This window comes from Spermophilus citellus, assembly GCF_964194105.1.
Source record: "Spermophilus citellus genome assembly, chromosome: 14".
In the NCBI taxonomy this organism is placed as follows: domain Eukaryota; kingdom Metazoa; phylum Chordata; class Mammalia; order Rodentia; family Sciuridae; genus Spermophilus; species Spermophilus citellus.
The window spans coordinates 94,981,468-95,002,155 of NC_138194.1; the positions used below are offsets into that span (position 1 = coordinate 94,981,468).

Below are 20,688 nucleotides of genomic sequence, written 5' to 3' on the forward strand. Positions count from 1 at the left end.
TTGCAGTAACACTGTGGGTGGTGGATTGGAAAGATGCAAAAGTGGAGGCAGGGAGACTACTGTGATCAACCAGGAAATATTGGTTCGCTATAAAAGGAAAAAGTGTCTTCTCCACCAGAGCAGAGGAATCAGAGACAAAACTGGATGGACTTGAGGTCATTCAGCAGGCAGACCTTGCAGGGACTTGCAGTGGACTAGCTGTGGAGACAGAGAGCTGGACAAGAGGAGGGATGCCCTTGATCTTCCTGGCCTGGGCACTGCAAGGGTGGAGTGGGGAACCCCAGATTCACTGGGACTGAGATCCAGGAGGAGGTCAAGAAACAGCATGGTGTAAGCACTCAGCATTTCTGAGAGATGCAGGAAATTTCTTGGGCTTCTTTCCTTTCCAGAGTTCCACTCTTCTACATATGACCAATTATTTATATCAAGAGCCCCAGAGTCATAGCTTCAAATTAGAAAGGCTTTTAAGAATCATTTAGTTCAACCCTTCTCCTTTGCCCCAAATCCCTGGTGGTAGGCATCTGGCTTTGGCTGAACACTGTCAGGGATGGCTTTTTAATCTCACAAGGCCTAGTACACTTTCAAAGAATTATAAATAGGAAGGCATTCAGCTCTTCCCTTGGGAAACAGTCCCACCTGTCTTCTCCAGCCATGATTGTTGCCTGGCATTTGTTCAAGTGACATAAATTATACATCAGATGATATAACATCTGATCTGTCTCTTTATGTTTCCTAAATCTCATATATGGAGGGGGAAAAGCCGGAAAAATATACTCATAAAATGAAAATGGCTCTCCTTGCTCAGTTTATCTTAGATGATCAGAAGTTTTGTCTTAGATGATAAGATAGCCAAATATAAGTCAGAATAGCAATTGCAATTTGTCTCAAGGGTTAGTCAATGTTTATTTATCAGATGATACACCATGAATATGAATATATTTTGAAGCTAGTATTGATTAGAAATTGCACTTGGAAGTTGGTAATATAGAATTGAAGTAAAATTGGATTAAACAAGACTGGAGTATATTTTATATCACTTAGAAAACAACCTAAGAGCTGGGGCTGATGTGGTGATCTAACAGTATAACGAGTATCCAAGGATTTCTAATTCTTTGTCATCTACCATCCTCATTAAGACTTCTGTACCTTCTAGTAGTCCATTAGAGTTGGTGGAAGAAAGATGGTAGAAATTTAGGTAAAGGAGGCAGGAGGGGCCAAAAATCTGGTGGGGTTCCCAGATGGATTTAGCATTTTTAAATTCTTTCTAAAATCCTCCATTAATGCAGATGGGTATATTACCCCCCAAGATGAAATCTTGGTTCGCTATACAAGGAAAAAGTGATGATGCATACTATGGCTAGCACTCTCTGAAATGCAGCCATGTGGACAGTCATCATGTCCTCACATGACTTTTATTTTTAATGCACATGAAACAATTTATGGTAATTCAGAATTATGTGGGCAACTAAGTCTGGACTGCTTTGAGGAGTAGAAGCACAAAAGAAAGGCATTTATTTCTGCTAGTAGGAATCTGGGTAAAATAAGGGCTTGTTTTTTATATTTTGATAAATTATGTAATGATTTTTTTTTCATTTTCCATCTGCTATGCTCACTATACTGGTCCTGAAGAAAGATGGTGAATTGTGAAGTCATCAGAACTTGGAACTCTTCTAAGTCTGAATTTCCTCCCTAAACATTAGCATGTGCAGAAGGCTAGGTGAAGGAATATACCAACCAGTTCCCAAGTTTTTACAGCATTGAGGCATGTAACCCATGAAAGAATGAAATCCATCATAGCTCTGGTGGGAGGAGCTCCAGGTATCAGCATGTACACTTTTCTTTCTTGCCTTCTTTTTCTGGTAGTTTAAATGACTCAAGAGTGGGAAGCATGTCCTTTTCAACTTTGCATCTCTTGAGTTTAGCACTCAATAGATGATTGATAAATACTGGGATTACAAATTATAATTAAACATTTACTTAGATGGCCACCTGGCATGTACAAGATGGTGGTGGAGGGAGCCCGTGGAAACCCATTTATATTTGGAGCCAATTTACTTGAGTTGAAATGCTCACTTGGCCACACCCCAATGGAATAACTTCAGTCAGATCAGTCTTTCTGATCCTTTCTTCAAAGTGAAGGTTACAAAACTACAGGGCAAGAATACCATTACCAAATGGTAGAAAGTGCAACTATTGCTCTGGTGCGCATTGACCCATGCCAGCACCAACGAGTCCCTGTCAAATGCACTTGTGTTCTTCCATCTCACTCTCCCTCGAGGAACACCAGACATAAGCCACAGGCCTCAGTGGTGCTTACTGAAGGGGTGGTTCTCAAACAGGGCTCAGTGGGAGCTTGGTGGTGCCACAGAAATTGTGAGCAAAGATGGCGTGTGTCAAGGAGAGAGCAGAGGGGATCTCCCTGCTTGTCCAACATAGCAGTACCACTCTCCTTGGCTTAATATTTTAGGAGTTGATTTATCAGCTTGAAAAAGGAACTGCTCTTGGTCTAAAGTTCTTCTTTGGTTCATCTCACTCATTGGAAGGAACCTGATATTTACCTCACTATGAGTTTTCCTATTAATTTTTTGGCAATGGATTAGTTTTGCTGTGATTAAATAATTGTTTGATAATGGGATAAATTCACAGTCTGAAATATGCCCATGTTCATGAGATGGGCCTGACAAAGTAAATTTCATAAAGTAGAATGTTTTCAACCTTTAAACACTCAAATTACCTTAAATCAATGGCTAGTTGGATGGAGATCTATATCTATATCTACCTTCCACAATATGAAGGACATGGTGTATGAGAGGATTTCCCCATGGGAAGACATTATCAGTACTGAGACGAAAACTGTTTCTCTTCCTATGAGAAGAATCTGGACACATGGCAGAGGGTGACTTTTGTACATGGGAGGAAGCACAGTGCAGCTTGAGTGTCATCTGCTCGTCTGGAGGTGTGGGTCTTGCTTATAGCATGCAACGATCATGCCAGCCATAGTGTGGGTGCAGGGTCCTTCCACTAGTCACATCCACCATTCAGGTGATTAACAGATAGATGCAATCCATATATCACTGTCAGGCCAACAACAAAGCAAGGCAGGCTGTTGCCGTGTGACCACATCAGACATACCTGTGGTGCAGAAGTAATAATAATACCATCCAGCACTTGTCCACTGCCATTTATTGGTTCTAAACCTTTCTTATTCTTGAATTCCTTTATTAGTAAGTGCTGACATTTCGACAGCAGGGTTAAGTGAGTGAGCTCCTCAAGGCCACCTTGTCTGTGTCCTGGGGCTCATAGACCCTCACAGAAGCCTGTGTTCAGGTTGTGGATATTCAGGTGGTGTCATGCCCAGGTCTGCCACTGCTGAGCAGCATTGACACAAAATAGCTTGTTGATCACAGCTAACATGCACACTTGGAAAAACTCAAATTGGCAATTCTGACAAGTGCCCTGAATTCACTAATAAGATATTCAAAATAAACAGTCGTCCAATAAAGACCACAGTCACTAGTTCCTTCAGATCAAATCAAATGACACATAATTTTACAACGGATGGTGCTGATGTGATTAAACCACTAGGAGAAATTAAATATTAAGTACCATTTCCTATTTCTCTCAGTGTTTGGAAAATCATTACTTAGAGTTCTCTTCCTCAGAGTCTGAGAGGTCAAAGACCTCGATGAGCTGCATTTGCTGTAAGAATTGTTCTTATCTGATCACGGGAGCCAAATCAATCAGGAAAACAGAAATCTCTACATCCACTCAGGGGAAAAATTTTTTTGGAGCTGTGAGGAAATTCAGAAATCATTTCAAAGCGACAGAATTTGAGAGCTGTGTGGAATTTGTTTTGCAGCCAAGGCAGGTTGATTGGCTTGTGCAAAGTTGCACTGTGCTGGATGTACAATCTGAGGCGGTCTTTGTGTGTGTGTGTGTGTGTGTGAGTATTCAGATGGTGTTTTTAATATAATGTACTATTTCTCTGGCTTCACAGAGCAATAAATATTATTATAATCATTGCTATTATTTGGAAGACAAATTTCTTTTCTCTTTCATTGTATCTGAAACTGGCAAAGTTAATTGAGACCAAGTGGTTGTAACAAACTATCAAACCTAGGGAGCAGCTTCTGAATGAGATAGTTGTGAATGGAATTAGACAGTTGTAGATGGAATCCATTGTTGATCACATGACCAGAGAGAAATGGGGTAATTTTTGTGAGCTCAGCACCCTTATCTTTCAACAAGGAAGCAGCAATACTGATGCTAATGTATTGGTCAGATGCTGATGTAATTGGTCAGGCATCTACTCCACAAGGTTTTTCTATAACATTCCCTCATGATGTGCCAGTGTCCATTCCAGGGACATACAGAAGGACAGAATCTGTCCTCCGAGAGCACATGATTTAGTAGCAGAAACAAGGAAAATGCAGTTCCAATAGGACCTGCTAACCCCTGTTCTTTCTTCGGGTCTTTGTTAAGCATAATTTCCTCATCTCAGTTCTAGTCAGGTTTTTCCTCTTCAAGGAAAGTGAGGCCCAGGACTGGAAGGAGGCCAGCTCTCTGCCTGGCATTTGGCATTTAAAGAACCACCCCCTTGCAGGGTCACAGGAGTGCAGGGGTGGTACCTGAGAATTAGTGCCTGGCTAAATTTTGCATGCTGATGCATCATTTCTGTCACACCCTGCAGCAAACCTGGCTTCGCAGCACCTAACTCAGCTTGGAATAGTCACTTACATGGCCATATTTGACTGATGGCCACCCTGGCTCTACATTGTAATTTCTTTAATAACAGGATCTTCAGTTGCTTTCCTCCCTGCAGTGTCCCTGCTGCTTGCACTAGCACATCATGGTACTCCATAAATATTTGTCATATGGAGGATTAAATGAAGGAATCAACTGATAAATTATACAAGAATGTTCCTGTTGTCTGAATGTGTCCCCTCCAAATTCCTATGTTGAATTACTAACCCCAGGTGATGGTTTTAGGAGGTGGGGGCCTCTGGGAGGTGATTAGGTCATGCGGGAAAAACCCTCGTGGATGGTATTAATGTTCTTACAAAGAGGACTTAGAGGGCTGCTGTGTCCTGAGGTGGCCACATGAACCAGGAAGCAGGTCCTCACCACACCCCAAATTTATGGCTCCTGGATCTCAGACTTCCCCACCTCTGTGACCGTGAGAAATAAATGCTTGTTCATGAGCCATGCTGTCTACAGTATTTTGTTCCTGCAGCCCCCCAAAGGACCAAGACAAATGTACAGGGACAGACAAATGCCCTGTGGTCAGAGAGGGATGTAAACTCACCTGATGGAGCGAAAGCTCAATTCCAAAGCCCTTCCCCCAAATCGTGGTCTGCAAACTGGGAGATTCCTGCATCTGGCCACTCATTAGAAATGCAGACTCCCTGGTTCCTCCTAACCCTAAACTGTGACAAGAACCCCAACTGATTCCTACTCACATTAAAATTGAGGAAGCAGTGGTCTATAGGACCCTGATTTAAGGCAGGCAAAGCCTGGGAAAGGCCACTCAAAGCAGAGAAGTCAAAGAAAAAGAGTGACCATTTTGAAATTTAAATTATAATAACAAAATGTAACTCATGACTCTTTACCAGGCCTTGATCTAAATAATCTGTGTGTGTTAGTTCATCTCTAATGAACTAACACACACAGATTATAGATGAAGAAAATGAATTGCACTAAATCTGTACAGTGCTTTTGATAGTATGGTCATTTTGATTATATTAATTCTGCCTATTCAAGAGCAAGGTAGATCTTTCCATCTTCTAAGATCTTCTCTGATTTCTTTCTTTAGGGTTCTGTAGTTTTCATTATGTAGATCTTTTGTACATAAAGATTGAGGCCCTTGTCAGTATCATGAAATGGACAAATGACAGATCAGTCTCAGGCTGTCTGAATCCATACCCTGTTTCTCTCCTTGTGAGATGAGCAGGTCAGGCACAGGGAAATCCCTATCACACATCCTCTCCCATCAAGACAGTCTTAATTGAAGGACTGCTTGTCTCTTTGTCAAATTCTGTAACATTTGCTTGCCCCTTTTCCCCTGGAACACTGAACCTGAGCTCAAATTTTCAAAGTCAAACACATACGATTCTCTGCTTAAATGTGTGCCCTTTATTTTTAAGCCAGCACCTGTCTTAGTGAAGGGGTGCAGGAGAGGTTTCTTGGAACTGGTGACACCTGAGAAAATTTTGCCAGACAAGGAAGAACAAGAAGAGATATCCTGGAAAACACACACAGAAGCCAGCATGGGGTGTGCAGGTGACTGGTGATGACAGACACAGTAGACTTACCAGTGGAGTCATATGAGGGTATGCTAGCACTTGGGAACAGCACACGCTGCGGGGGGGTGGGGGGTGGGAGTGGTATGGAGAAACAAGAAGAATGAAAGATTTCAGAAATAGTGGGGACAAGGGACTGCAGTAGAATGGGAAGAGCAGAATGTAGAGCTATGGATTGACCAGCAATGGATTAAACCATCAGAATTCCACAATGAAGTTGAGCAGGAGGGAGTTGATTGGGGCTTGTTCAGGTTGGACTGTCTATGGGACACTCCAATGATGGCATCCAGTAGGTTACTAGAGTGTCCAGTCTTATGCTTAGCAAAGAAGACTGGTGGGCTATATAGAGTCAGGAGTGATCTGCACACAGATACATGGTTGTGAACCGAGGGAGGCAGGTGGCTGTCCAGGGCGGGGTGTGGTGTGAGAGAAGGGACAGCCAATGGGATGGAAACTTAAGGAGCTCCTACATTAAAGAGGTGAATTAAAGAGCAAGTTCCAAAGACTCATGAGAAAGAGAGAGTATGTAACCAGCACCAGACTATGATACAGAGACTCAGCAGTGACATGGGTACCACCCCAGACTTTGTGAAGCTCAGCCCAATTGGCAAGAGGCACATGGTGGCCAAGAGCAGAAACACAAGGCAGAAGTTGGAATGCATAGACAGGTAAAGGGGAATGCAGTCAGAGGAGGGTGAGACGCCCTTCATAATGTTATATATATATATAAAAATTTTCATCCAAAGAAGCCAAAGCCATTTCTTTGGCCAAAGTCACTGAGAAAAATCTGTAGCAGAAAATAGGATGAGAATTTGTGGTTTCTGTTTTTAAGGAAATGTACTTACATAGTTTCAAAAATATCTCTAACTGTCCATTGGCACAGCTCCTCTCTGGCTGAGATAGCTTGGGCAGGGCCCCAAGAGCTGTGCATGATGTCATTATTCACTTGGTAGGAGACAAGGGCAGAATTTCTGCCTCATAAATTAAAAAGGAGAGACTTTGTACTCACTGAATACTGACTGACCACTTGGAGCCATGGGGCCATTCTCAATCGGGCTGCCCACTACCCAAGGCTTGCCCAAGAGTGCAGAGGATTTTGACTTTGAGCTTAGAAGATAACAAGATTGTTCTCAATGATTTTGTTCCTTGAAATAATGGATGGTAGAAAAATGAACTAAGTAGGATAATATTTTACATAATTCAAAACTGAAAGTGCAACTGCATTGGGTTCTAATACCTAAAATCAGGCTTTAAGTTTGCTTTTGAGTCTACTGATAAACTGGTCCAGTTAGGGTACAACCTGGTCTTTACATGACAGATTTTAAGCTGCAGAAAACAGCAACCTAAAAAATTGTCTAGCTTTGATGCCAGCAAAGCCAATCTGCTTTGCTCAATGTCCTTCCCTTAGGGGGAGGGAGACCAGCCTCCTGTGCATGGAGCATCAGGAGTCAGATCAGAAGGAGGGAGCACCTTCTGCTGCCCTCGACCACAACTGTAAAGGGCCAGTGGGCAAGCATCCACCAGAAAGGCCTCCCTGGACATCAAGTTGAAGAGGAGGTTTTGAATGTGCCATGAAGCACTGAGCTGACCCAGGAACTGGGATTCAGAGGCAAGGTGTCCAAGAGCCAAGAAGACAGAGAGGGATAGAAGTACACCTGTGTTAGGCTTGGACTTACAATGGAGGGGCCTGAGGGATTTCAATTCTTTAGGAATGGACAAGTACCAATAGATAATCCAGGTCTATATCCCCTCCCTTTTGAAATTTTAATGATCTGTTGAATTATGTCAAGTTTGTTTCACATTACGTAACTTCTTTAGCATATGTGTAGCAAAACTCAGCCTGTGACTTCCTGTACAAAGCACATTGTGGGATAATTTCGGATGTATTTTTGCCTGTATTGAATAGAGAAACTGGTTTCTCTTCTGTCTTCATTTTCCCATTCCCTGTTGATGACTGTGTGGCTGTGTGTGCAGTAGAGGTGGTCGGGGGAAGGTGGTGGTCATGTCACATTTGTTCATTCCATCCACTTAAAAGTGTACTATTCAGAGTTGTCCATGTGCCGTCTGCTATTGTAGGTGTGAGGGCACAAAACATGAATGCCATACAATCCTTGAACCCAGATACTCACAGTCTGGTGGGCACAGGGGAACATTAGGACATTGCTGATAGAGAGGAGAACACAGGCTGCAGCAATGCACCAAGGAAAACCTTGAGCCTTGCCTAGGCTCCCTGCCTGCCCTTGCTCTAAGGGGGTGGATTGTCTGGAGCCCCAGAGAAGTTTCTCAAGTTTTAGCAGAGGTCATTGTTAACAGGGTAAATGGGAGTCCTCAGACATGCAGACCAGCTGGACCTTGCCTAATATGAGGCAGATGCTCCTTAGGGAGCATGACCATGTCTGCAGGTCACCAGGCTTGTGAGTAATTTGGTTTGTGTTAAGTGATGCTCAAATGACTGAACTGGCAGCCCTTCCCCAGGTTCTTAACCAGGAAGGAAGGGCCACACCTGTCTACCATGTCTTCGACTTCTTCTAGGGTCTGACCTTTCCTTTCACATCATTCCTAAGAGAAATTCACTGCAGGTCTGGAGTTTCATGCTTTAGAGGATTGTAGTAAAAGGAACAAAGACCTGCATTTGTGTAAAATATTTGCTGAGTTCTGTGCTCTCAATGTGTCTAACAGCCAGATATAAACCTGCCAACCTTTTTCCTGGAGTCACAAACTTCCTCCCCAGACCCATCCCAGTTTCAGCTCCAATGCAGTAACAGCCTGATCTAATAGTACACCTCTGTGTCCCAGACTTGGACCTCAGCAGGATGCCAACACCAATCTGTGAATACTTTACTTACTCAGTCCTGCTTCTTTCATTCTTTCTAACCCAATATTGATGTTTTTAAGGGGCAGTAAAGTCTATTTTTTTTTCAACATTTCTTATTTATGGTCATAATTCTGGTCCCTAAAATATAAACAGGCTTTGTTGGGCAAGTATCTCGGAGGAGCTCAGCAAAGTCAGGTGACATGTTCCTTGAGAGTTTTCACCTAATGCCCTTTGCCTTTTCCTTTCTCCTGCCAGCAGAGTCACCATGATAGCTAGTAGATATAGCTACTGCTTTCAATTGACCTTGGGGGAAAGACTTCCCTATCCAGGAATCTCCTGTGTGACATCCCTGATGGATTGTTCTATGTACAGCTTTCCCTTGATGAATCCCATGACAGGAAGCTCATCACTTCAAAAAACCCTTGGATAAGCCTCACCTTTCAGTAAACCAAAGTTTCTTCTGCTGTAATGGCTGTTGGTCTTTATTCCATCCCATAGGAGACTCATATAAAACAATCAGACTGTTTGTCATGGGAGAACCCCAAACAAGGAGGACAGTCATACCTTCCTTCTACATACCTTCTACTCTCAGGCCTTCCCGGGGTGTTATCCTCATGTTTCGTTGTTGGTGGTGGTTTTTACTCTCATTCTGTTTGATTTTATATGTTGCATTCATTGTGTTCTAAGTTGAAGAAAGACATGTATTTGGATTCTGCATTGCCTAATCCTCAGCAGTGTCTATTTTGTAAGAAATCATGTTTACTCTACATACAAGCACATAGACACACACACACACACACACACACACACACACACACACACATCAAAGGAAAGATTCTGATTCTGAAATAGTCTGCTCTAGTTAACTGGAAAACCAGCTGGCACAGGACAAAGATGGGTTGTTTACAAATTGGTTATAGTTTTTTTTTAATGTGAAAATCTTACATGGTATGCCTTTTATATAGAGATGACACTTTTAAACCTTCTCTTGTTGAAAGAGAAACCATAAAACATCAATGTGATTTATTGCATATCTAGCTCAGGCCTTCACCATGCGTAACTTTACCAGGTCCTGTTGTGGGGGGTTTTGTGCTTCAGAGACATTTTGCAAAGTGAAACACCAGAGTTTAGGGCTGTAAGGCAGGAGGTGGAGTAAAAGGGAACTCCTAGATGTGCGATGCTTTATATCTATTAAAATGTATGATCTAGCCAAACGAGATTCAAATTACAGGCATCTATTCAGAGTCCAATGCATAGATATCAAAGAAACCAGCAGATGCAGGTTTACCTGACAACACGTGCCATAAGCAGTTGGTTTGCTGAGAAGGTAACCCATGGAGGCATTTGCTGATGATAAAAGAGCCTTCATTAGGCCCAGGATGTGGCTGGGCCTCCCACAGAATGTCTGGCATCTCCATGGTTAATTAATCCACTCTGCATTCTTCCTCCACCCCACAGAGCTGACTGTGAAAAATCTTGCAGTGAGAAAAGCTGGCTTCTGAAGCGGTGTTTAAGTGACCTGACTTCTTAAAATAGTCCTTCATAAACAAAACTCACATGATAGAATTGGAGTGTGTAAATCCAATTACGTTTCCTGGGGAAGCACAGGGCAGATTATACCGACTTTTCCTGCTTGGTGGTGGCTGGTGATAGCAGCATTCCTGCACTCTAGCCCTAAGGAAATCCTGGGGAAGATTTGATTTATATAGCCCATTATCTGGCTAACTGAGGTTCAAACCAAGGTATCGCAAACACTCTCCAAACTCCCATACTGCTGCCAACCTTTAGGTCCTGTTACTTTAATTCCAGCCCAGAGACAAAACCAAGAATATGCTTCAGAAGAAACTGTCAAGTGAACTGATGTGTTGCCCAACTGTGTATATTCTGGGTCTCCTGGTCTCTCTGAGAATCAATGTTGCGCCCATTTTCTGGTAAGAGGAAAGATTTAAGATGAATAGTGTCTTCTATGCTCTGGAAATAAACACATGTAGGATCAACTCAAATAGACATACTTGTGAAATGAATAAATTAGCATCCCAAGAAATATTTTAGATAACAGTGAAATGTCACCTCTGATGATTGTAGCAATGTCCTTTGATTACATGTTGCCAGCAGTACTGAATTTGGGATAAACTGTTTTTTTTTTTTTTTTGGTAAATTTTTCTTTTTATGCTTGGTTTCACTTATTTTTGATGAGCTCTTAAAATGCCATCAATCATCAAAGTGTAAATATGACTAATGCATTCGTCCTACTTAGCACGACATTGCAGCAGCTGCTCCAGAAGCAGAGGCCCCCAGTCTTCCCAGTTCTAATCTAATTATGCTCTGGCCCACTGATACCAGTCAGGTGATATTACCAGATATGAAGGAAAACAAATTCATAATTCAATCTTGCAAAGCACACACCACACAATCAGTTTACAACTCTCTCTAAATACACAGACACAAAACCTATTTGAGACTCCAGGGCAAAGCTGTGTTCAGGCCAGGGTTGGAGGGATTTAATTGGTCATTGCAGCTGTCATTAAAAATACCCTTTACAAAGCCTGTCCTCCTCCCGTTCTATAGAAAGAGGAGAAAAAAGAAAAGAAAAAGGAAGGAAGAGACAGAGCATGCACGAGAGAGAGACAGAGAGGGAAAGAAAGGATGAAAAGGGCAATTGCGTATTTTTCACAAGGAAGAGAGAATAATGTCTCTATTTTCTGGCATTCAGAGGAACCTCTTGGGAAGGTTGACACTCAAATCTGTTTTTGAAAGTCATTTTTCTCAGACACCCCAGGATGTTGCAATTATTTCTTAAAGCCTGTGTGAATTTGCTAAGGGAATGTACAGAAATGGAGGTAATAATGGAGGTGTTTAGGGTCCTGGAGAATGTAACATACCAACCAGTGAGGTGTATTAAGCAGATCCCAGCCACATTCACCTAATGGATATTTATGTGTTCTGAAGTGAGTGTTTACCTTAGTAGCAACTACCTAATTGGGGTGATTTAAGTTACAAGCCATTTATCATACATTAAGTGCTCACAAGATTCCTTTGATTTGATTTGAGTTAGCTACAAAGAGCCTTAGACATAGACAAAGAACATATAATATCCTACACTTATGTTTAAATTGTATAAATGGGGAAGATGTTGGTAATTCCATTATACAGGTTTATCTTCACTGTGAAGTCAGCCCTTCATTTAAGTAATCAGACATGCATATTCAAGCCTCCCATAGAGGCTTCTTCTCTCCTAACCCTCATCTGCTCATACCATGCTCCATTATTTTACTCAATATGAAAAAATTGACTCTCTCCTAAAGGATTTTTTAAGGGTCAAATGGTAGACTAAATGTCCCTCATTGTTTGGCAGGTTTAAGGATCATTACTTAATTAGCATTTTCTGGTGCTAGACTGCTGTTTGACAGGATACATATAAGGCAGGAAATAAAATGTTGTAAGGGAAATTCAAATGTGACAGAATGACCTTGAGCACTCACTGACCTGGATTTGCATACCTGGCTGCCTCTGCTTATAGAGCTATCTTGGAGAAATCACCTCCACTCTGACACTTCTGCTTATCCACCTTACTTACAGGCACAGAAAACTAATTGGCCACTAGCTGTAACATTTTAGAATCCCCCAGAGGAAAGCCTAATGCAGCAATCTTCTGGTTAAACATTGCTGCCTCTCAGTTTTCCAATAAATAAATGATTTCCACTATCTTATCACTAATGAGCTGAAAAATGAAAATGAGATGACTTTCAAATGTTAGGTAGCTCTTATTATTGCCACCAGCAATTAAAATAGAGTAAAATGCTAATTATAGCAACAGTGCTTAGAACTGATCTACCCTATGAAAGAACCTAGTAAATATAACCTTATGATTAATATTTTATTTATGTATGTAATGTCATCTTCTAATGAATTTTCTGATGAATACATTGAACTGGCAGGATCAACAAACATATCAGGGTCTGAGAGTCTGGGGAAGGCATTCCTGCCATTGGTTTGAATCACATACGCAAGCTGATCAAAGTGAAATTGGGTGGAGTTTTCAAAGAAGGAATAACTACAGCCCTAGAGCTTCCCATTGCTGAGCTTGGTCAGGTGAAATGAAAGGCGTCCTTCAAACTGAGCTTTGAAATTTTGGAAGGTCTTTAAATAATTCCAGTGTGTTACTCAGTTCAGAAAATACAATGGGTAATCATATCTGCCCTGGACCATAATCTCTTCATTTGGGCGGGAAGTTAATGATTTTAGCCTAATTGTTATCTGAGTGGGAAAACATACACCATGTCTTTGCTGGTGAGGAGCCTCCCAGATGGCCCCTTATAGGTTCCATCCTGTATTTACAGTTGCAATTCAAATTGACAACGGGCTTTGTCTCTTCATACTGTGTGTCTGCAGAGACGTGTAGTGTGGTTGTTGTCCTGTCAAGCCACAGATGTGATTTCCCGCAGGAGGAACAGAGGAGGAGCAGAGCCGCATGGCTTGGATTAAGGGAATGCAATCATTGGCTCATTTGTTACTCCTGAAAATGACATTTCCAGTGAAGTGAAATAGTTGCCAAGGTATGTTGACTCCCTACTCTCGTTTCAGTTTCCTGATTCTTGAAAATGCTAAATTCATCTGGAGCCATCCTCTTAAAGGGAATTAAGATTAATGTAGAGAAAGAAGATATTCTAGGGTTTATGGCCTTTGGTTGATAAATTTGTCTCCAGCTGAGCATGATGATGAGCTAGTTACAAAGAATCTTTGCCTAGCAATTCTGTCATTTTTCTCTCATAATTTCCCTTTGGCTTCTTCATTAGATGTTTATTCATGAACCATATGAGGCATTTCTGATGAACAGTGAAACAGGTACCCTTCGCTCTGGAACAATTCCAAATGCTGTGTTCAAAAGGCTAACCCTTGAATGGTTGCTCAAGAATGACTGGCACTGGAGCCAGGGTTTGCATCTTGCCCTCACCACTTGCTAGGCTCCGGATATTCAGGATGTCCCTTTTCTAAGAATCTTTCATTTTACTTTAAAATGAAAATTAAGGAACCATCTATTTGACATCATAAAGGCCTTTATCATCACACATAAAGGCCCTTAGTAACATGCAAAATATCATACAAATGTAATGCATTGTACTTTGATTTTTCAAAAATATCTTTGAGGGAAAGAGACTGCCTTACACACATATAATTTAACTGTGTATGCATGTGTATGCACAATACAGGGCACTTGTACATTCTATAATATCATCCATATGATGAATAAGTTCATTCATTTTGTGACTTGGTTATCTACTGTATGTTTGACATTTTTATAGATGCTGAAGATAAAATGGAAAATATGATAGACAACCCTCTTGCATCTATGGTGTACCTTCTCTAGAGAAATTAAAACAACTCATGAATTAGAGAGACTGAATTTTGAGAGTCTATGATCATAGGAATGTGTTTATCCTATGAAGACCTGGGAAAATTTGTTCTAGGCAGCAAGAACAATGGCCCAGAAGTAGAAAAGACCTGGGACATTTGAAAGACTTAAAATAGACACAGTACTTCAAGTTTGAGGAGAAGTAGAGAAGGAAATCCAATTGAGAGAGAAGCAGCAACCAACTTAGAGCAGAGGATGGAGCAGGCTATGGTGAGGAGTTAGGATTTTACTTTAGGTGCTATTAAATGTCAGCATCAGCTTTGAAGTGTGTTGCATATACTATCAAATAGGGAAAACTAAACAGTATCTCTTCAAAAATCACAGACATTTTTAAAGGAGATTAATTTCCCCCTTCATCTATCTACAAGATCTAGGAAAGAAGCTTAAACCCCTAGAGGGCACCAAAGGAAAATGTTTAAGGGATCTTTCAGCACCTACAGAGGGGAGAGCGCTTTGGTTGTTCCTCCAATCTTGTGACAGGTGGCTGGACCTAGGAAACCACAGTTTATCTACAATCCTACCCAATCAGGAAGGTGGATGGGCTTGGTTTACATGAATCAGGACCTCAGTTTTCACAGTGGAGGGCTGTTCCTTATGGGGTGGGAGTGGGGAGACATGGGGGTTATTTTTAATCTTCCATCTGGTAGTATTTGAGTAGAGTATAAAACAAATATGGATCCAAAATTTCCTTTCTGGATTCACTTGGCAAGGAAAAGATCTCTATACTTAGAACTTTGAAAATATTCATAATTTGCCACTTAGGATGTGTTATTCTAAATACTACTCCAAACTTACATGATGAAGTCTTTTAGTAGCATGTACAAAGAAAGGCTACTGTGTGAAGAGTGGTGGCTTATAAGAAAAGGAATTTTCTGCACATGATCAGATAGTTATGGTATATTGTGAAAACAACTCATAATGAGTTAGATTTTAAAGACAGAAGGAAATGGGAAGGAAAAAAAGAGGACTGGCAGGAGAGGAAAAGAAGAGCAAGAGAATAAAGAAAAGATATGCTGATGTCTAAATATATAATCAAAAAAATGCAAAGAAAGAAAGAGCTTTGGTGAAAATAGATTTATATATATTGTGTTTCAGATCTATGTATATACAGATTTGAGAAACAGCTAATACACTGGATAATTTTATGCCATCTCAAATAAATAATATTACTCTTTCTCCCCAATTGAAACATTATTATTTGTAAGGTTCATGACAATTTTGAGAAAATATTCATTCTTGTCTTTTATAAGGGACACATTCAGTGGATTGACCCTTATAGGTTCTTATCTTCCAATTTCATGCCTGATGATCACAGTCATGTATTTTATATGCTCTCTGCTTTATCCAGAGACACTTCAAAAAGCACTGAAAGGGCAGCCAACCAGATAAGTAACCTGAGCAAATGGATATAGAGCCATCAGAAGAGACAAGGCTGAATCAAGTAGAAGCCTAGAGATCAATGATAGTAAAGCATTCTAATGGGGTTGGCAATCTAAAAATTGTCCATAATTTTCAGTAGTGCTTTGCCTGTTTAGTCCAAGAACTATCTATTCAAACTCAAACACAAGGCAGAGGAGTACATCTTCTAATGCAGCAAAAGTGATAGAAGAGGACAGAAGAGGTTGGGGACGGGGCAGGAATGGGTAAAATGCCCACCTTGCCCAAGTACCTCACATCAGCCTTCTATCTAAAAACATTGCCATTGGTATGTTTGCATCATTGACAAGTCCCCCAATTGCACTCCCCAGACGATTGGTAAAGAAAGTGTCAGGTCATTAATTATCAATTGGTTTGAGTGAATTTAAACAATGGAGTCTTTGTCCACCTCCTCATCCATAGACAATGAGAAGTCTGTTCACACAAACACATCTATATTTAATGAGAAAAGAGAAGAAAAGTGGGGAGAAAGGAGAAAGAAACCTAATGAATGAGATTTCCCCTAAATATTACAAACCATCTACATCAAAATGCCCATTTTCAATTGATCAAAACTTTCATTCTTTGCCAATACTCCTGGCATCCTTCAACTCTTGAGTTTGATTTATACACTGGCGTTGGATATGATAATGAGAGAAGATAATCATGTTAGGTCTCCAAGGCAATAAAAATTCCCAAATAAAATCATGTCATAGGATTGGGTGAGCAAACATTTGTAGGGAATCCAGTACCAGCAGTGTTTAACAAACATTGGTTCCTTCTAGAGCTGAGGATTGTGGCACGGAGAAATGCACAATCCCAATTGTGAATCCCAGAGTTCCTTACAACATTCTGTGGTGACTCTGACTCTAGTGAGTTAATCTCTTAACTAAGGGTCACCTTCTAAATCTGGGTGCTTCTCCTCCTTCTGACACCTGCTCCACAGATTGAAGACCCTGGGGGAGTGTGTAGCAGAAATAAATCTTTATATATATATATATATATATATATATATATATATATATATATATATATATATATATATATATATTTAGCTGATGTCAGAATGAAAGGGTAGAGCTGGCAGAAACTTTGAGAGGTCATTTAGTTCCACTTTCTCCAAGAAGAAAGAGAGAAGATCCCACCGGCATCAAAGCTACCTAGGTGCCAGGCTGGGGGAGGGGATTCAAGAGTGAGGCAACCCTGGCTCTGTGGAAGCTATTTACTGGGGAGTCCGGAGGTGAAAACAAGACAGGCAGGAGTTACCTGGTTGATGGAAATGACCGCCAGCCGGGGAATGACCACTTGGAGGATCACCTGCAGCAGCGAGGTGCACAGGCCAGCCAGGATGGCCCAGGTAAGTGGCAGCGGCAGCATGCTGTAGGTGGCAAAAAGCGTGAAGAGCACGTAACCTATGCCATCGCCCAGGAGCCCATAGCCCAGGCCAGCCGCCAGAATCTGGGTGGTCATGGCCACCCAGGTGACCACACCACTGTACTGTAGGTATGTGTGCGAGGTGGTATCCTTCCGGACCACCACCAGGGCGCAGATCACCACCTCAATACCAGTGAAAAAGCCAAGGAGGATGCCCTTGAGCGGGTCCATGGGAGCTGAGGCCAGGCTCAAGTGAAGGACCAAGAGCGTAAGTTTGGTCAGCACATCCAGAACGTTCATCACCACCTCGGATTTGCGCCTCTGGCCCAGGAAATATCGCTGGTAGAGGCGTTCCAGATCCCGAGACTTGAAGGAGTTGCGCAGGGTGGGAAAAATGACCCCTCGGTAGCTGTAGCCCCCATTGAGAAAGAAATCCGAGTTGCTCGGGGCACAGTCAAGGTGTAGGAAGCCTAGGTCGCCTCCGCCTCCGCTGCCGCTGCCACTGCCACTCCCGCTGCGTTCCGGGAAGACTTTCGTGCCGCCAGTGCTGTGCGCTCGCTCCCCTGGCCCCAGAGAATATAGGGGAAGCGCGGAGTCGCTGGACAGCTGCTGCGCATGGTGATTGGGACCGCTGCCGACAGGGTTCGAGGCTTTGCGGGAACCACCGCTCCCGCCGCCGCCGCTGCCGCCCCGGTGCCCGAGAATGAAGCGCTGCTCAGTGATGTGCCGCACCGCCGTCTGCCACAGCAGCCGCTGTGGCCGGGAGCCGCTCCCACCGTCACCGGCCGGGGGCGTCGGGTGGATGGTGTAGAGTTCTTCGCTACCGCTAAGGCAGCGCACATCCGAGAGCTCCATGGCGCCAAGGGAGCTAGGCGCAGAACCTGGGGGAGGCAGTTAAAGGAAGGGGTTTCCAAAGACCCGAAAACGTCCTGGTAGGAGCTGGGCAGCGAGCTTCTCTATCCTAGGCTGCCTGGTAGCAGGAACCCTTGGTAGGGGGCCCCGCAGGTCAGGTCATAGTGCGCCCAGGTAAATGGGCTCCTGGAAGATCGCAGCAGACCCCTGCGTCCTAGAGAGCCACCCTCCCGCCAACTCGCGCAGCTTGGGTACGCAGCCGTGGTGGTGGTTTTGTGTCTGAAGAAGCTGTGGCTCTCTGAGGCACGCAGCCCACTTCCCGGGCTCAGGCTCTTCTTAGGCTCCTTCTAGGCTCAGCGTCTTGGCGCAGCCTTTGCTCTCCAAGAGGCACCCAGGCGCCTGGGCGCAGTGGTTCTGCTGCGCGTCGGGCGGGTCCTGGCTGCGGCACTGGTCTCCCGACGCCCACGGCTGGACGAGTGCAGGGGGGCTGGCCGGGGGTGACCGGCGGCGGCGATGGGGTCCGAAGTTAGCAGCTGTAGCTCGATTCATCGCCCTTCGGAGAACTCCATTGCACTGGGATGGGGAGCCGGGGCGGAGCTGGGGGCGGGAGCAATTAAGGAGGAGGAGTGGGGGACCATGAGGTGACCGGGCGACTCGCGGGAAGGTTGGAGAGGTGGTAGCCCCAGTGCTAACAAGTCACCAAACAGTTAATTTGGAGGAAGAGGTGTGCTGGAGCTCTCTCCTTGGCTGGTTCTTGGCTGTCACCACTGCCAGAGCGAGGATTGACAGCGCAGAGCTGTCTCTGGCCAGAATCGTCCCTTGGTGAGGAAGGCGGAGGGTCTCTGGCCCAGGGTCCCAGCCTCGGCTATAAGATGAGGTCAGCGCTTGCAGATGTGCTTCTGAGAGGTCAGCATACAGTTCCCATCCCCTTCACTACGCTCTTTGGTGTCCATTTGGCCCAGAGCTAGGAGGAGTAGGAAAAGGGAAAAAGAAAAAGTGGGGAGGGCTCCCAAGCCATAGCTCTGAGTACGCAGAGAAGCCAGTAGTGCGGATTCCTGAGGCTGAGAACCGAAGGTTGGCGGGTGCCGCGGCAGTAGGTTTGGGAGAGAAAACAGGCCCCAGGCCGCGTGGGAGTCGATGAAACGCCTCCAGATCCCGGGAAGCTCAGCGTGCCACCCAGCGCTCTGGAGCGCGCAGAGGGACCAAGAGACTGGGAGGAATTTGGGGACCTGTCAGAGCGGTCAGACACCCGCGGCGACTTAAACCCGCCTCCGCGCAAAGCCACGCCCCCGGAACCCGGGTTGGAGTGGTGGTGGCGTCTGGGACCACGCACCCAGGTCTGGCCAGGACGCCCCTGGTCCTGAAGGCAGCCACTCGCGCGGACCAGCGTGGGAGAGGACCCCTGCGGGTTGGCGCGGGCGGCTGCGCTCCTGGCCCTCCCTCGGCTCTACTATCCAGCGCTCCAGCTGGCCGCGCCTGTCGGTTCCTCCGCTGTTCTTTTTTAAGCACTGGCTCTAGTCCTCGGCAGGTGCGGAGCCAGAACTAGTAGGCCGCTTTGCCCACGGACTCCCAGAGCACAGCGCGAATGGATAGAGGGTCTCTCCCCCGCCCCCCCACCCAACCGAATGTCTTTCGACAAAGCCAACTTCAGGCGAAGCCCCAGATCACCCAAGAAGCCGCAATCCGAGAGGCAGACAGTTTCCTGCGAGAATCTTTTTACTCCGCCGACCCGGAGGAGTGGAGGGCGCCTGATCTTAAAATTGGGGCGACCCCTGCAAATTTCGCACACTAAATTTCTTCCCGCCAGCAGTAGGGATGCGGGAAGAGCTTGTTGGGGAAAGGTATTTCCAGCGGCCCTCTGGGGCGCAGGTTTTCCCGCCCACCGCGGTAGCGGTCAAAGCCCGAGGCGGCGCTCCAGGAGACCAAATCCCAGCGCGGTGGGTGCGTGGTGCCACCGCCAAGCCTCGCTGAGCAGTTTCCTTGAGTGTCGCTTCCTCAGAGTGCGCGCGGCCGCCGCAGTCCCAAGCCCGGCTTCAGGTAGTGGAGCGGTGGTGGCCACGACCTCCGCCACGGCGACTGCGGCTGCAGCCGGTGGAGCCCGGGCCCAGAACACAGTCAGCTGATGGCCAATGACGTCAGGCCCTGGGCGCTTTCGCGGCGCCCAGTGGCGTCCCATGAAAGCCCAAATGACCGCCTCGCCTGGCAGCCCCCAGTTCCCCTGAGCGAGCGATTTCCCTGTTCTGAAAAGAAACTCCTATCTCCTCATTGCCCTGAGAAAGAATAGCTTCTGAAGCGGATGCCCCTTTCCTCAACCACACACCACCATCTCCTGGGTTATTCGCAATGGCCATGTCCCAGAAACACAAGGTTTAACTCTTTGCTTGTTAACCCCCCCCCCCCAGGCATACGGGTCACCTGTCTTACATAGAGAATCCCAGAATGAAGAGGAAAGAGTCCTCTAACGTTTGTTTCTACCCCTAACCAGCAGATTTTTGGAATTTGTTACACACCCTGGAAAA

General features: G+C 44.5%; 1 protein-coding gene across 3 annotated transcripts in view; it reads right to left on the minus strand.

Annotated features, from left to right (window-relative positions):
* The window catches only part of ADCY8 (adenylate cyclase 8), a gene marked incomplete at its 3' end in the record, with an annotated part of 230,432 nt that extends 209,977 nt beyond the window's left edge, over positions 1-20,455 (minus strand). For 2 of the 3 annotated variants that reach the window (XM_081265990.1, XM_081265989.1), the window contains exon 1: positions 17,210-20,455. In XM_081265990.1, the coding sequence (XP_081122116.1) occupies positions 17,210-18,172 (963 nt within the window). In that variant the 5' untranslated portion in view covers positions 18,173-20,455. The remainder of the gene's footprint in view (positions 1-17,209) is intronic. The other variant, XM_081265991.1, reaches the window with a different exon arrangement.
* Between the last annotated feature and the right edge of the window lie 233 nt (positions 20,456-20,688).